The following is a 17,723-nucleotide window of genomic DNA, read 5'->3' as shown; positions in this document are numbered from 1 at the left end:
AGAAGAGAGAAGGCAGGCAGGAAAGAGAGGGGAGGGAGAGGGAGGGTCCTGGGCAGAGACCCCGCCCCCGGCCCATGTGACCCAGCGAAGTGCTCCTGCCCCGGGAAGAGGCCCAGCACAGAGGGAGGAAGGACAGCGGAGCTCACACATCAGACAGCAGTGCTTGTGAGCGTTTCAGGAGCTGAAGCTCTTCTCACAGAGCGAGGGACACAGAAGAAAGCAGACACCATGGAGCCCCCCTTAGCCCATGCCCGCAGAGGGTGCATCCCCTGGAATGGACTCCTGCTGGCAGGTGAGAGGGGACAATTTTCAGGGTGCGGGCAGAGGTGGGAGAACAGAGACTGGCTGAGGTCTCTGGGGGAGACAGGGCTCTGAGAGGGGACAGAGGGCTTCTGCTTGGACCTGAGGGGCGAGGACATGGGAGCAGGGGAGGGTGGGGGGAGGGACTGCGCAACAGGAAACCTCAATGAACTGGAATTGGTGAGGGGCAGGGAATCCTCAATTACTGTACCTTTTCCAAATTATTCATCACTGAGCAGTAATTTTTCAAAACTGGTGACAATAACAATTTATGTCAGGGTGTCAATGCAGAAAAAAATGCAGCCAGGAAGCTAAACACTGTCCTTACCCACCACCCTTAGAAACTGACAAATAAACACCAGGCGGTGGAGGCCCTGGGAACACTCATTCCTTCCTCACCTGGTATTTGGAGCCTGGTCCAGGCCCTGGGTTACAACCAGGATCAGACAAGTCCCTGCCATCCCAGAGCTCACACTCTATGGGGAGGAAGACAGACAAGCAAGGAGATCTAGAATGTGCTGTCAGGTGCTGATAAGTGTCATGAAGGAAACGGAGCAGGGAAAGGTCAGAAAGTGAAGACGGAGGGTCTTTGGAGCAGGTGTCAGGGAGGGCAGCTCCCAACAGGCCCCTGAGTGTGAGCAAGCGTGTGAGGGCAGCAAGAGAGTGAGCCAGGCAGACACCTGGGGAAACAGAGGAAATAACAAGCTCAGAGGGGCTGAAGTAATGGGGGTCATGCTGCTGACACTGAGCCAGTAGCAAACACACATGCACACACAGACACACACAGACACACACACACACACATGCACTACAAAAACACACACCAAGGCTGAGGGATGAAGAGACCTGCTCAGGACCCAGGGCCCCTTTTTTCCATCCCAACACATAGGTCAGAATATTAATTTCTCTCTCTTCCCTCCTAGTCTCACTCGTAACCTTCTGGAACCTTCCCACCACTGTGCAACTCACTATTGAATCGGTGCCCTTCAATGCTGCAGAAGGCACAGATGTTCTTCTACTTGTCCACAATGTGACAGGGGACCTTCTAGGCTATGGCTGGTACAGAGGAGAAAGTGTAGAGAACAACCAACTAATTGCATCATGTAGAATAGACAGTAGTGCAAGTGCCATTGGGCCTGCACACAGCGGTCGAGAGACAATATACCCCAATGGATCCCTGCTGTTCCAGAACGTCACCCAGAACGACACAGGATACTACACCCTGCTCATTACAAAGAATGATTTACAGACTGAAAGACTAGCTGGACAACTCCGCGTATACCGTGAGTGATTCCTCTCTGACCTCTGGGTGTTGGGTGGGGTGAATTCTATTCACACGCAGAGGACTGACAGGCCTGGACTGTGTCTCCATCCCTCTCTGTATGACATCCCAGGTTGGGGTTTGAACATTTAGTGCAGGACACACACACGGTGGAGATAAATTTTAAAGGATCAGAATTCTTTCACAGAATCCGGACCCTGAAGACATTCTGTGCAGAAAGAAGGACCAGGCTGATGGGAGTAACACAGCAGAGGAAGATCAGCCTCAGTTCAACCCCCTGGGCCCCTCCCTGGGCCCAGGATGCTGAGGAAGACCCTGCAGGACTCAGTATGGGCCTGGCCTGAGGGCCCCCTGGGACCCCCACAGAGAAGCTCAGCCCCAGGAAGCCCCTGCCCAGCCCCTCAGCTCCCGCCTCCAGCGACCCCGGAGAACATTTGCCACTGTTGGGTTTTAGCCTCCTGGACGGGGTTGACTGGGAGCAATGACTTCCCAGCTGCCTGAGTCGCAAGGCTTCAGAGCTGGTCACCAGCCAGGTCTCAGCCCCAAGAGACCTTTGAGCAGGGGTGGAGTCTGGGCCTTCACCTGAGACTCAGCATGGAGAGCAAGACAGGCTAGATCCCCAGGTTATCAGCCAACCACCTGGGGACTAAGGAGACTCCAGAGGAAGGTCAGCATCCTTAGGGAGGAACAGAGGAGAGAAGATGCTCCTGGCAGCTCCTTGGCCACTGGGGCACAGCCCAGGGAGCCCTCTCCTGTGGATGCAACTAATAATAGATGCAGTTTTTATGGTCAGCTCCTCTATGCTCAGCTTCAGGGCAGTTAATTATTAATGATTTAAGGTTAATACATAGGCAACATGGCAATCCTGAGACAATTTACCATTTTTTCTTTTTTTCTTTTTTTTTTTTTTTGCAGTACGTGGGCCTCTCACTGCTGTGGCCTCTCCCGTTGCGGAGCACAGGCTCCACATGCACAGGCTCAGCGGCCATGGCTTACAGGCCCAGCCGCTCCGCGGCATGTGGGATCTTCCCGGACTGGGGCACGAACCCGTGTCCCCTGCATCGGCAGGCGGACTCTCAACCACTGCACAACCAGGGAAGCCCCATTTTTTCTATTTTAATGAGAAGAAACTGAGTTAAAGGGGATTACACTCACTGAATCAGAGTCACACAGACCATGACTGGCCAGAGTCATGCCAAGATAAGAGCCCCATCCTCTCCTCCATCCCGGGGGCCTTGTTGTGCATCTTTGGACCCAGAAACCAGCTGTTGGTTCAGATCCTTTCTGCTTGGGCATACCCAGCTCAGAGGGTATTCTCGTCCTTCTGTGAGCCTCCCGTTCCTCTCAGTGGTTCCCGAGACCTTCCCAGGGTGGGGCTGACAGACCCTGTGCCATCTGACTGCTTTACTGCCTATTTCATTGCCCGTGTGTCCTCATGATGGCACCTGTATCATAGGGCTCCCCAACGATGAGGTGCCCAAGCCACTGTCCTTTCACTTAGACTTGGCCCAACTCAGACAAATTTGATCCAGCTCTAGCTGTGTTTGCTGAGGTAGAAAGAAAAGAAAAGAAAACATGCCACATGCCACATGCCAGTGGTGGGCCTCCTCCCCATTTGCCTGACTGTCCACAGAAATTGGTGACAGGGACCTCTTCTCCTAAAGTTATTAACATAACACAGAACGTTTCTACTAATTTAAATGATTCCTCTCTTTATAAAACAGAGACTCAGGGCTTCCCTGGTGGCACAGTGGTTGAGAGTCCGCCTGCCGATGCAGGGGGCACGGGTTCGTGTCCCGGTCAGGGAGGATCCCACATGCCGCGGAGCGGCTAGGCCCGTGAGCCATGGCCGTTGAGCCTGCGCGTCTGGAGCCTGTGCTCCGCAACGGGAGAGGCCACAACAGTGAGAGGCCCACATAGCACACACACACACAAAAAAAAAACAGAGACTCAGACCTCTCCCTGATCAATTCTGTCCAAGACTAAGGGCAGAGACGTTGGTTCTGCTGCCAAAGCCAGCCAGCATGTCCCCCTCACTTTTTTTTTAAAATATTTATTTATTTTGGCTGGGTCTTAGTTGCGGCATGCAGGATCTTTTAGTTGTGGCAGGCGGGCTTCTTAGTTATGGCATGCGAACTCTTAGTTGGGGCATACATGCAGGATCTAGTTCCCCGACCAGGGATCGACGCCGGGCCCCCTACATTGGGAGCGCAGAGCCTTACCCACTGGACCACCAGGGAAGTCCCTCCCCCTCACTCTTTTCTAATCATTCCTTGGACTCACCTAGACTTTATGGGGTCACTTTCTTGTCAATCACCTTTAGCACCTGGGCAGAACTGCCCCACCTTATGGCCCCGCAGCCTGAATACTGGACTGACCACCAGGCTTGCTCTGGATCATCCCGTGTGTTATTTCTGCTCAAACACCCAGTTCCAGGCCATGCTGCCCAGTCTTCTTGGGGTTTAAGGACTATGGGATGGCCCATCATTACCTATCTCTAGGGAACCTTGGAAATCGAGGACTCAGTGAAAACACATCTCCACCAGGCAACGTAGGTCTGTGCAGCTTGAAGGGTCTCAGGACCTGCATGTTCCAGGTGAACACCCCAAGGTCAGTTAGGTACTCACCTGGTCAGTAAAAAACTAAATGAGGGGGCTTCCCTGGTGGCGCAGTGGTTGAGAGTCTGCCTGCCAATGCAGGGGACGCGGGTCCATGCCCCAGTCCGGGAAGATCCCACATGACGTGGAGTGGCTGGGCCCGTGAGCCATGGCCACTGAGCCTGCGCGTCTGGAGCCTGTGCTCCGCAACGGGAGAGGCCACAACAGTAAGAGGCCCGCGTATCGCAAAAATAAATAAATAAATAAATAAATAAATAAATAAATAAATAAATGAGGAAGCAAGGGGTCTCTGATTTCCAGGCCTATGTTACTGCTCTCAAACCTTGATACATGACAGACACTTGAGGAAGTCTGTGCTTTCTCTCAGACATAGAGCAGGTGGCGTTATATTCTCTGAGTTCAGATGTTCATGCATTTGTCTTGTGATACAAAGACCTGCCTTATTCTTTAAGGACTCAGTTTGGCTCAAAGGTGAGAAATGCCAACTCTGATTGAAGTTGCTATTGGAGGAATCAAGGTATAAAAGGGGCAATGTTCTCTCTGTTGTCTTCACAGCGGTGGTGCCCACCCCCGTTATCACCAGCAACAACTCCAACCCTGTGGAGCAGGACACTGTAGTGTTAACATGTGGGCCTGAGACTCAGGACACCTCCCACACATGGTGGGTCAACAATCAGAGCCTCCCCAACAGCACCAGGCTGGAACTGTCTGAGGACAACAGGACGCTCACTTTATTCCATGTCACGAGGAATGACACAGGACCCTATATGTGTGAAACTCAGAACCCAGTGGGTGTCAGCTGCAGTGACCCATTCACCCTGAATGTCATCTGTGAGTAGCCTCTGTTCCTATGTGCCCCAGGCAGCCCGACTGAATCTCCACTGCCGGAGGCCAGACCACACCCATCCCTCTCAGGTCCAGGTACATGGACCCTCACCCCTGGATATCAGGCTGGCCATGACTTCCTGTCCAGGCAAATCTGGGCAGGCCCAGCCTTGAGCCAAGACTGGGAGGCAACAGCTGCTCCTGTCTTGAGAGGCTCAGGGTCACCATCCTCTGATGGGAGAAAAGGTTAATATCTCAGACTCAGGATGAGTGAAAATGAGGGGTAGTTATTGTTGGGGAATTTAAAAACAAGACTGTCCTTGGCTCAGAGGGATACTTAACCCTTCTACAGTCCAGGAGGCTGTGTTGGGCCAGTCTAAGAAATTATTTAACAGGAAGTAGATGCCTCCCCTACTTTATGGAAAGTTCCCTTGGCCCCAGAGATGCACAGAGTTGGCAAGCCTGCCTTCCCCAGTGTACTCGGAAGTGTATATAAGGAATGGGACCTGAATTAGTTTAAAGTCAAAGAAAATTGTGGAAAAAGGTCAATGAAAGTTAATGAAAAATCCCACTTGATGTTGAAGATGCTAGACATATGGGCTGAGAAGACGTTCCTGGTGCCGATACTACAGAGCTGTCCAGGGAGACTGGTCAGGGGTCATCCTGGGGTATCTGGGTTTCAGAGAGGAGTTGCAGCCCTCTCCTTATGGATCGTCACCCAAAGAGAGACCCACGACCTTGTTCACAGGGTCAGGGCCAATCTCTGCATCACCTTTACAGAGCTCACGGGCCCCGGGGGTGGCTGAGACCTCTGAGGAAAGAGCGTGGCCCCAGACCCCTGACCTATTCTCAGTCAGTCACCCCCTGTCTCTCCACAGACCCAGTGGCACAGCCCTCCATCGAAGCCAGCAACACCACAGTCACAGAAAATGAGAATACCGTGGTCCTGACCTGCCGCACAAATGACACTGGGATCTCCATATGCTGGTTTTTCAATGGCCAGAGTCTACTGCTCACGGACAGGATGAAGCTGTCCCCAGACAACAACACCCTCACCATCAACCCCGTCAGGAGGGAGGATGCCGGGGATTATCAGTGTGAGGTCTCCAACCTGGGCAATTCCAGCAAAAGTGACCCCCTCAGGCTGGATGTGAAATGTAAGTGACCACTCGCCCCATGCTACATCTTCCCTGGAGGATTACTCTACAAACAGTGTGCAAAATGGATAGAGGTCACGGGGGCAGAATATCAAATAAGAGACCGTTACAGTAAACAGCAAAATAGATAAGAGCTTAATCTCTAAATCAAATATACTTAAGTTTCTTATCCTGGGTTTGGGATTTTAGTGTGACTTTCACAAGATTCTTCTTGTTTTTTTTTTTTCTGTTACCATTTTTAATGTGGTAAAATATACATAAGATATATGATTTTAGCCATTTTTAAGACTGCAGCTCAGTAGCAATAAGTATATTCATATTCTCATGCAATCATTACCACTATCCATCTAGAACTTTTTCACCTTACCATACTAAAACTCTGTACCCATTAAACAATAACTCCCCAGTCCCCCAACCCAAACCCTGGCAACCACCATTCTACTTTCTTTGTCTCTATGAATTTGACTATTCTAGTTATTTTGTATAAGTGGAATCATATAATAATTATCCTTTTGGGTCTGATTTATTTCACTTAGCATTATGTCTTCAAGGTTCCATCCATGTTATAGCATATATCTGAATTTCATTCCTTTTAAAGACTGAATTATATTCCCTTGTATGTATATACCACATTTTGTTTATCATTCATAAGTTGATTGTCTTTTAAATTGCTTCCACCTTTCGGCTGTTGTGAATACGCCACTGTGAACATGGGTGTACAAATATCTGTTCAATCCCTGCTTTCAGTCTTTTGAGCACACACCCAGAAGTGGATTTGCTGGGTCAAATGGCAATTCTTTGTTCAACTGTTTGATGAACTGACATACCATTTTCCACAGTGGTTGCATCATTTACGTTCCCACCAGCAATGCACAAAAGTTCCAATTTTTCCACATCCTTGCAAACACTTGTTGTTTTCTGTTGTTGTTTTTTTTTAACAGCCATTCTAAAGGGTGTGAAGTGATATCTCACTGTGGTTTTGATTTACATTCCCCTAATTATTGGTGATGTTGAGCATCTTTTCATGTGCTTATTGGCCATTGTATATCTTTTAAAAAAATTTTATTGGAGTATAGTTGATTTACAATGTTGTGTCAGTTTCAGGTGTACAGCAAAGCAATTCAGTTATACATATTCATATATTCATTCTTTTTCAGATTCTTTACCCATATAGGTTATTACAGAATATTGAGTAGAGTTACCTGTGCTATACAGTAGGTCCTTGTTGGTTATCTATTTTATATATAGTAGTGGGTATATGTTAATCCCATGCTCCTAATTTTTCCCTCCCCCCCCGGACGTTTCCCTTTTGGTAACCATAAGTTTGTTTTCGAAATCTGTGAGTCTGTTCCGGTTTTGTAAATAAGTTCACTTGTATCATTTTTTTAAAATTACATTCTACTTACGAGTGATATCATATCTTATTTGTCCTTCTCTGTCTGACTTACTTCGCTTAGAATGAGAATCTTGAGGTCCATCCATGTTTGTGAAAATGGCATTATTTCATTCCTTGTTTTACAGCTGAGTAATATTCCATTGTGTATATATGTACAACATCTTCTTTATCCATTCCTCTGTCAATGGACATTTAGGTTGCTTTCATATCTTGGCTATTGTAAATAGTGCTGCAGTGAACATTGGGGTGCATGTATCTTTTCAAATTATGGTTTTCTCCAAATATATGTCAGGGATTGCTGGATCATATGGTAGTTCTATTTTTGTTTTTTAAGGAACCTCCATACTCTTCTCCATAGTGGTTGTACCAATTTACATTCCCACCAACAGTGTAGGAGGGTTCCCTTTCTCCACACTCAATTCAGCATTTATTGTTTGTAGACTTTTTAATTATTATTTTATTTATTTATTTTATTTTTGGTTGAGTTGGGTCTTTGTTGCTGCACACGGGCTTTCTCTAGTTGTGGTGAGGGGGGGCTACTCTTCATTGCAGTGCGCGGGCTTCTCATTGTGGTGGCTTCTTTTGTTGCAGAGCACAGGCTCTAGGCATGCGGGCTTCAGTAGTTGTGGTTCATGGGCTCGAGAGCGCAGCTCAGTAGCTGTGGCACACACGGCCTTAGTTGCTCCACGGCATGTGGGATCTTCCCGGACCAGGGCTCAAACCCATGTCCCCTGCGTTGGCAGGAGGATTCGTAACCACTACACCACCAGGGAAGCCCCTGTTTGTAGACTTTTTGATGATGGATGGCCATTCTGATCAGTGTAAGGTGATACCTCATTGTGGTTTTGATTTGCATTCCTCTGATAATTAGTGATGTTGAGCATCTTTTCATGTGCTTTTTGCCCATCTGTATGTCTTCTGTGGAGAAATGTCTATTTCGATCTTCTGCCCATTTTTTGAGTGGGTTGCTTGTTTTTTTGACATAGAGCTGCATGAGCTGTTTGTATATTTTGGAGATTAATCCCTTGTCGGTCACTTCGATTGTGAATATTTTCTCCCACTCTGTGGGTTGTCTTTTCATTTTGTTATGTTTCCTTTGCTGTGCAAAAGTTTTTAAGTTTAATTAGGTCCCATTTGTCAATTTTTGTTTTTATTTTCATTACTCTAGGAGCTGGATCAAAAGAAATATTGCTACGATTTATGTCAAAGAGTGTTCAGCCTATGTTCTCCTCTAAGAGTTTTATAATGCCCGGCCTTACATTTAAGTCTTTGATCAATTTTGAGTTTATTTTTGTGGATGGTGTTAGGGAGTGTTCTAATTTCATTCTTTTACATGTAGCTGTCCAGTTTTCCCAGCACCACTTATTGCAGAGACTGTTTCTTTGGAGAAATGTCTCTTCAGTTCCTCTGCCCATTTTTTAAAATTTTTATTTATTTAATTTATTTATTTTTGGCCGTCTTGGGTCTTCATTGCTGCATGCGGGCTTTCTCTAGTTGCGGCGAGCGGGGGCTACTCTTTGTTGCAGCGCGTGGGCTTCTCATTGCGGTGGCTTCCCTTGTTGCGGAGCATGGGCTCTAGCTCTAGGCTCGTGGGCTCAGTAGTTGCGGTGCATGGGCTTAGTTGCTCCATGGCATGTGGGATCTTCCTGGACCAGGGCTCAAACCCGTGTCCCCTGCATTGGCAGGCATATTCTTAACCACTGTGCTGCCAGGGAAGCCCTCCTCTGCCCATTTTTATATTGGGTTGTGGTTGTTGAGTTGTAATAATTCTTTGCATATTCTGGATGTTAATCCATTAACAGATATATATGTTTTGCAAATATGTTCTCCCATTCTGTGGGTTGTCTTTTCACTTTGATGCATAAAAGTTTTTAAATTTGATGAAGTCCAATTTACTGTTTTTTTTTTCTATTCCTTGCCTGTGCTTTTGGTTTCCTATCCAATAAATCATTGCCAAATCCAGTGTCATGAAGATTTCAGCCTATGTTTTTCTTCTAGTTTTAGCTCTCATTTAGATTTTTTTATGCATTGTGAGTTAATTTTTTTGTATATGGTGTTAGGTAAGGGTTCAACTTCACTCTGTTGTATAAATATCTGGTTTTCCCAGTTACATATGTTGAAAAGACTCTCCCATATAATCATCTTAACACCCTTGTCAATGTCATCTGACCATATATATGAAAGTTTATTTCTGGGCTTACTATTCCATTGTTGTGCATGTCTGTCTTTATTCTAATACCACACTTTTTTTTTTTTTGCGGTACGCGGGCCTCTCACTGTTGTGGCCTCTCCCGTTGCGAAGCACAGGCTCTGGACGCGCAGGCTCAGCGGCCATGGCTCACGGGCCCAGCCGCTCCACGGCATGTGGAATCTTCCCGGACTGGGGCACGAACCCGCATCCCCTGCATCGGCAGGTGGACTCTCAACCACTGCACCACCAGGGAAGCCCCATAATACCACACTTTTTTTTTTTTTTTTTTTTTTTTTTTTGCTGTACGCGGGCCTCTCACTGCTGTGGCCTCTCCCGTTGCGGAGCACAGGCTCCGGACACACAGGCTCCGCGGCCATGGCTCGCGGGCCCAGCCGCTCCGCGGCATGTGGGATCTTACGGGATCAGGGCACGAACCCGTGTCCCCTGCATCGGCAGGCGGACTCTCAACCACTGCGCCACCAGGGAAGCCCAATACCACACTTTTGATTACTGTAGCTTTGTAACAAATTTTGAAATCAGGAAATGCGAGTCCTCCAACTCTGTTCTTCTTTTTCCAGATTTTTTTGGCTTTTAGGGGTCTCCTGAAATGCTATATGAATTTTAGGGCTGATTTTCTATTTCAGCAAAAAAAAAAAAAAAAGTCATTGGGGAATTTTGATAGGATTGCGATGAATCTTAGATCACTTTGGGTAGTACTGTCATCTTAACCATGTTAAGTCTTCCAATCCATGGACATGGAATGTCTTTCCATTTATTTATGTCTTTAATTTCTTTCAGCAGTGTTTATTTATAGTTTCTCAGTGTATAAATCTTTCACCTCCCTGGTTAATTCCTGAATATTTCATTATTTTTGATAGTATTGTAAATAAAATTTTCTTAATTTCCTTTTTGAATGTTTCATTGTTTGTGTATAGAAACAACTGATTTTTTTAATAGTATTTATTTATTTATTTTTGTTTTTGGCTGCATTGGGTCTTCGTTGCTGTGCGCAGGCTTTCTCTAGTTGCGGCGAGCAGGGGCTACTCTTCATTGTGGTGCACGGGCTTTATGTGCGTGGGCTTCAGTAGCTGTGGCACGCAGGCACAGTAGTTGTGGCTTGCGGGCTCTAAAGCACAGGATGAGTAGTTGTGGTGCATGGGCTTAGATGCTCTGCAGCATGTGGGATCTTCCCAGACAGGGATCGAACCCATGTCCCCTGCATTGGCAGAAGGATTCTTAACCACTGCGCCACAAGGGAAGTCCCGAAACAACTGATTTTTACATGTTGATTTAGTATTCTCCAGCTTTGATGAATTTGTTTATTAGTTGTAACAGTTTTCTGGGGGATCTTTATGGTTTTCTACATATAAGGTCATGTTATCTGCAAACAGAGATAATTTTACTCTTCTTTTCCAATTTGGATGTCCTTTATTTCTTTTTCTTGCCTAATTGCTCTGGCTAATACATCCAATACTATTTTGAATAGAAGTGGAAAAACAGGCATTGTTGTCTTGTTCCTGACCTTAGAGGAAGAACTTTCAGTCTTTCACCATTCAGGATGATGTTAGCTGTGGGTTTTTTATATATGTCCTTTATTATGTTGAGGTGGTTTCCTTCTTTTCCTAGTTTGAGTGTTTTCATCATGAAAGGTTAGTGGATTTTTGTCAAGTGTTTTTTATTGATTTAACATCCTTATTTTATATGTCTATTCATAGTCTTTATTTCTTTGTGATTTCATCTTGTAGCTTTCATGTTTCTAGGAATTTGTCCATTTTGTAGAAGTTATCCAATTTGTTGCCAAATGATTATTCATAGTACTCATATTTTGTAGAATTGGTAGCAATGTTCCCACATTCATTTCTGATTTTAGTAATTTGAATCTTCTTAGTCAATCTAGTTAAAGATTTGTCAATTTTGTTAAAATTTCTGAAGAACCAAATATTGGTTTTATTGATTCTCTCTACTGTTTTTCCATTCTCTAATTTATTTATCTCCATTCTAATTGTTATTGTGTCCTTCATTCTGCTAGCTTTGGTTCATTTGTTTTTTTTTCATTGTTTCGTTTTTCGTGTCCCTTAAGTTGTAAATTTAGGTTGCTGATTTGAGATCTACTTTTTTAATGTAAGCATTTACAATGATAAATTCTTGCACAGGATTCTTTTTTTTTTCCTTTTTTTTTTTTTTTTTTGCGGTATGCGGGTGCCCCACTGTTGTGGCCTCTCCCGTTGTGGAGCACAGGCTCCGGACGCGCAGGCTCAGCGGCCATGGCTCACGGGCCCAGCCGCTCCGTGGCATGTGGGACCCTCCCGGACCGGGGCACGAACCCGTGTCCCCTGCATCGGCAGGCGGACTCTCAACCACTGCGCCACCAGGGAAGCCCTTGCACAGGATTCTTGACTTCTCTGAGCCTCAGATTCCTCAACTGAAAATTGCAATAAAAGTACCTGCTTCATGGTTTTGTTTCAGATTTAATGTAATATTCAATTAAACCCACAGCAAAATACACACAAAGGAAAATTTTTCCAAAAATGTTAGCTGCTATAATTACTATTATTATCATTAGGCTATGTGAAATCGGGAACTCCAATTCAAGGACTACCTAACTCTAGATCCATCTCTTATTAGCCATATGACTTTGGGTTTTTCACTACTGGAAGCCTCAGATTTTCCATCTGTAAAATGGAAATAATGTCTATCTGACAGGGTTATTATATGAATTAAATGAGATATATGGGAAATATTATATGTAGCACAGAATCTGGCACCTAGTAAGTACATCATAACAATAGCTAACATTAGTATTAATTTTCAGTTTTGAGTTGAATGGTGAGGAAAACTGAAATAAAAAAGAACAAAGAGGGCTTCCCTGGTGGCGCAGTGGTTGAGAGTCCGCCTGCCGATGCAGGGGACACGGGTTCATGCCCCGGTCCAGGAGGATCCCACATGCCATGGAGCGGCTAGGCCTGTGAGCCACGGCCGCTGAGCCTGTGCTCCGCAGCGGGAGAGGCCACAACAGTGAGAGGCCCGCGTACCGCAAAAAAAAAAAAAAGAAAAAGAAAAAAGAACAAAGGGCAGGGCCTCCCTGGTGGTGCAGTGGTTAAGAGTCCGCCTGCCGATGCAGGGGATACGGGTTCGTGCCCCGGTCTGGGAGGATCCCATATGCCGCGGAGCGGCTGGGCCCGTGAGCCATGGCCGCTGGGCCTGCGCATCTGGAGCCTGTGCTCCGCAACGGGAGAGGCCACAACAGTGAGAGGCCCACATACCGCAAAAAGAAAAAAAAAAAAAAAAGAAAGAACAAAGGGCAAAAGGTATTATATATTTGGGGAAGGAAGGCATAACATAAAAGACCCATAGGAACATGTTACTGAGTAAATATGGAAGAGAGAAAAAAAGGAGTTGAGTGCAAAGTTTCACGTCTAGTATGTTAGTTTTCATCCCGTGAGATGCAGCCCAGATGGGATTAGACATACAAGATATTCATTGGGAAAAATGCCTGTGAAGGAAAGCGGGGCAGGAGTGGGAGGAGCCTGGGAGGGTCCTCAGACCATGATGCATATTGTATCCCTGGGAAGGAGAAAGGAAAGGAGGAAGTTTTAGGCTGCAGTGCAGTTCTAAGAGAGTGTCTGCAAATCTGATGAGGAGTCCTTGAACTAAAGTCACCCATCACAAAAAAATCATTTCTCGCAGAACTGGGATTGATTTCATATTCCTGCTGGGAACCTGTGTGAAGGGTGGTCTCTGTGCAGGGGGGCAGTGAATTCAGAGGGCCTTCCATCAATAAATCCCCACCAAGACACCTAACAGGCACATATTCATGGCGGCTACACCTGGGCCACACCCAGAGAAAGATGTAATCATGAAAAGATGGGAAGCTATAACATAGAAAAATAACCATTAGCGTTTCTTCCATGTCCAAAGCCTTCAAAAATATCTGAGTGCAGAAAGGCCACACTGGAATTGAGGCATGTCTGACCACCAACCTAGAAATACAGTCGGAGAGAAAAAAATTACAAAAATATAGTCGGCTAGTCACCTCACAGCAACCTTCCACAGACATTTTATTCCTTGAAGGAACAAGTCGAGACTATTTCATATTGAGAGTTATTTCCCAGAGCACCCCCCACTGTAAAATAATGTCACCTACCTTGACTCTTCGTTTTTCTTTCCGTGACAGATGTTTCAACACAAGGAAGTTCTTCTGGCCTCTCAGGTGGTACTGTCGCTGGCATCGTGATTGGAGTCCTGGCTGGGGTAGCTCTGATAGCAGCCTTGGTGTATTTTCTGTACATCAGAAAAACTGGAGAGTATGGTGTCTTTCCTCTTGTTTTGCTTTCTCTGAGGCTAACTGCCATGCTCGGGAGAGGGAAGGAGACTTCATCTCTGTCTCTGGACCTGGATCTGCTCCTCATTCTTCTTAAAGCCCTGCTTCTTGGCATTAATTCCTGTGGGTCTCTTCTTCCCTGGTCTTCATGCTTCCTGTGCCCTCCTCTCTCTTGGACATAGTTTTTCCCAACCCCATCTGGTTTAGAGGGGGCAGAACCAATTATGTTCCTTGGTCCCCAGTCAGGGAAGCCAAGGTCCAAGAAGGAAAACTAATGAGGAAATGAAAGAAGCAGGAGGAAGGGAGTCCTGTGCTCTGTCGACAAGAGTAGCAGGAGGAGGGAGGGACAGGACAGGAAGAGAACCTAAGAAAAGCAGAAACAACCAAAGGCCTCCTGGGCAATAAATAAAGTGACAAAAAAACAGCATCGACCTACAAAAGGGGAAAGGTGTCAGGGTAGAAATAAGCTCAGAAGCAGTTGGCATGAATGGCCCTAAATGTGAACAGCCAGTAAGCAGGAGAGGAGTAAACACTAGAAGGGATGATAGGTAGATTGAAGGAGGTCCTCAGAGGAAAGAGGACCAACCAAGGTATAAATGAACATTGAGGAGCCCCAAGGAATCATGCTGACAGTGTCCTTCCTAATTCAAGGAGCAAAGATCCTGTGCCTGGGAATAGCAGTCACAGTGTCTGATATTTATTTAGGGCAAGTGACCAGCGCGATCTCACAGAGCACAAATCCTCAGACCACAACCAGAGTAAGTAAACCTGCTCCCCTAGTGAGAGCTTGTATGTTCTACTATATACCCTGCCCTACCAGGGAATCCCGGATTTCCAAGGGAATCCCTACGTTCTGAATTATTAGAGGGGATCTCAGTTTCCCATTCTTAAACTGGCATAGGTCCTCACACCCTTCCTGCTGCAAAAGATTCCCCTGAGACACAGCTGGGGGAGAGACACTCGCCCCTCCTAGGCCAGGCAAGCCAAGCAGGCCATGAGATGGACACGTTTCCAGGAGCCTTTTCCTCATCCTACCTCCTTCCCCCTCCTGCCTCTATCACGGATGCGGACATCTCCTTTGGTGAGACTTTCCCTGCCTTTGGTGCTCTGGGTACTGTGGGCCTCAATGCCCCTCCTTGCCGCTGGAGCCTGCTGCTGAGACACACACCTGGGCAAAACTCATGCCTTGTGAACTAGAAGAAATCTTCAGAAGTGCACTGAGGCCTCTCCCCACCCCTCCTTGGTCTAATGCCCTGGGGTCTGGACTGCAGACTGAGGGAAGCGAATTCCTTAAGTCTTAATCATGGGCCACCTCCCCACCCCACCCTCTCACCACCTGCCACCTCCTTCAGCTAGAAGCACAACAGCTTAGGAACACCACGTTCGGAGGCAATAAGTCAGCTCTGCATTTTCATGGGTTGATAACTCTCCTTTGTTTCCCTAGGTCAGGGCCACTCTGACAATCCACCTAACAAGGTAAGCACAGCCAGTTTCACTGGCTCCTTTTCTCATGGAAATATCTCTGTGTAGAATGGGTTATTCTTGAAGATACAAAAGTGAGATCAAGTTTGGGTCAAAGTTCCTCACTTCAGCAACAGACAAAGAAGTATTACCCCCACCAGTCTACCTCATTGCAAGATGTGAACTTGAATCCTGGCTGGGACCTTGGGCTGGTAACCTAACCTCTTTGATCCCTGGCTTTTTCATGTGTAAAATGGACATGCTGCCTCCTTCAAAGAGAAGTTCAAGGAATTAAATGACCTAACAAAGGTAAAGCACCTGACACAATGCCCAGCTCAAGGAAGGCACTAGATCATTCTCCCTCTTCTGCCTCCAACCTGACCCTGCTCTTCCTATCAAATGATAATTTCCAATCTAATAGATCTGAGGTCTTAGTTCCTTTAGTTTCTGATAATTGTACTGAATTTTTCTCATCTTAACCTTCAATAGAATATACATATATATTGAAAAATGCTTCAATCGTCAGTATATTTTAACAATGTTTAAGTTTCTACGAGTTGTACATACCTATGTAAACAGCACCCAAATCATTAAAAAAAAAATCAACCCCCGCAACAAACACACACACAAAACGCTCCAGTTACTTCCCTCCAAAGAGTAATGACTGTCCTTATTTCCAGTGCATTAGGTTCGTTTTACCTGATTATGCACTTATATAAATGAAAAATACGGTGTATACATGTGTCTGGCTTCTTTTTTTTTTTTTTTTTTTTTGCGGTACGCGGGCCTCTCACTGTTGTGGCCTCTCCCATTGCGAGGCACAGGCTCCGGATGCGCAGGCTCAGCGGCCATGGCTCACGGGCCCAGCCGCTCCGCGGCATGTGGGATCCTCCCGGACCGGGGCACGAACCCGTGTCCCCTGCATCGGCAGGCGGACTCTCAACCACTGCGCCACCAGGGAAGCCCCCATGTCTGGCTTCTTTGATTCAAAATTGTTTTATGAGATTCATTCATATTGTTGTGTGCCTTTGTCGTTTATTTATTCTCATTGTTGTATCATCATATTCCATTGTAGCATTCCATAATCTATCTCTTCTAATGAACATTCAACAGGATGTTAGTAGGCAGAGAAAATGGGTAATAAAAGTACTTCTCTGAACTAAAAGTTTCAAAGTGAAACAAAGTGAAAGCGTGTGGTGCTGAATCACACTGGACAAGGTGAGGGCCTGGCCCATGACACTGATTTAATTGACTGCTGTTCATTCCTTTCAGATTGACGAAGTTGCATATTCTGCCCTGAACTTCAATGCCTGGGAATCAAAGAAACCAACTTCAGCCTCCCCATCAGCCACAGAAACAGTTTATTCAGAAGTGAAAAATAAGTAATGCGACCAGTCCTGCTCACTGCACTTATTCCAAGCTTCTCATCCCCATCCCTAGGAGATCCCTTTGCCCTCTGGGAAAAATGGGAATAGTGTCTTTCCCCACCTTTCATCCCTAATGAGGCTCCTCCAGGCTGCCTGGTCACAGTCCCTTCCTTCAGTGTCAGTAGATGAAAAGGTACATCCAGGAGGAGGTCTGTAGGAAACCCAACCTTCCTTGTCATTGAACTTTGGCAAAGCAGACCTTGGGAGAGAGTTGCCAGAACCTCCACGCCTCCCCATTTCCTGACCTAAACTGGTTTTAAACTTGCCTATTCAGAACACTCATTCCTTCCCACCCCAGCCCTTTCATATTGGGAGTTTAACTTGAATTTGCCATAACCTGGAAAATTATGTCCTTGATCCACTGAAATGCATGTGCCAGAAAAGGAGAGGAAAAGGAAAAACTTCTCTTGCTCTCTGAAGCCCGGTGTGAACCCACCATTCACAGGAAAACACATACATAACCAATTCTGAACTGGGAAATTCTATACCTTTGTCCACTTTCAGGGTCGTCTACCTGCAGGACCAGGGCTAAACAACTTACTACTTAGCTAGAATACCACCTAAACCTTTGAAAGCCTGTCTTCAGAGAACCTACTAGAAGCAACTAGAAAACAACTTCTCAAAGTCCATAAGTGAATCCTAATGGAAGTTGCAAAAAAAATGCACATACTGTTTTAATAACTTTATGGGCTTCATTAAAGGAAATGCCCAGAGATGGAGGGATTATCGCTTTAGAGGACAATCA

At 46.1% G+C, this 17,723-nt stretch overlaps 1 protein-coding gene across 1 annotated transcript; it reads left to right on the top strand.

The window, feature by feature from the left end:
- The first annotated feature begins 228 nt into the window (after window positions 1-228).
- Window positions 229-16,937, top strand: LOC132479808 (carcinoembryonic antigen-related cell adhesion molecule 7-like). Its single transcript, XM_060083409.1, has 8 exons — window positions 229-292; window positions 1,224-1,583; window positions 4,756-5,031; window positions 5,904-6,182; window positions 13,944-14,073; window positions 14,796-14,848; window positions 15,535-15,566; window positions 16,824-16,937. The coding sequence occupies exons 1-8, from the start codon at window positions 229-231 to the stop codon at window positions 16,935-16,937; spliced, it is 1,308 nt and encodes a 435-aa protein (XP_059939392.1).
- Window positions 16,938-17,723: the final 786 nt, after the last annotated feature.

This window comes from Mesoplodon densirostris, chromosome 19 (assembly GCF_025265405.1).
Source record: "Mesoplodon densirostris isolate mMesDen1 chromosome 19, mMesDen1 primary haplotype, whole genome shotgun sequence".
NCBI classification, from domain to species: domain Eukaryota; kingdom Metazoa; phylum Chordata; class Mammalia; order Artiodactyla; family Ziphiidae; genus Mesoplodon; species Mesoplodon densirostris.
Note: the sequence above shows the minus strand (reverse complement) of the source record. Positions and strands in the feature narration are given on the sequence as shown.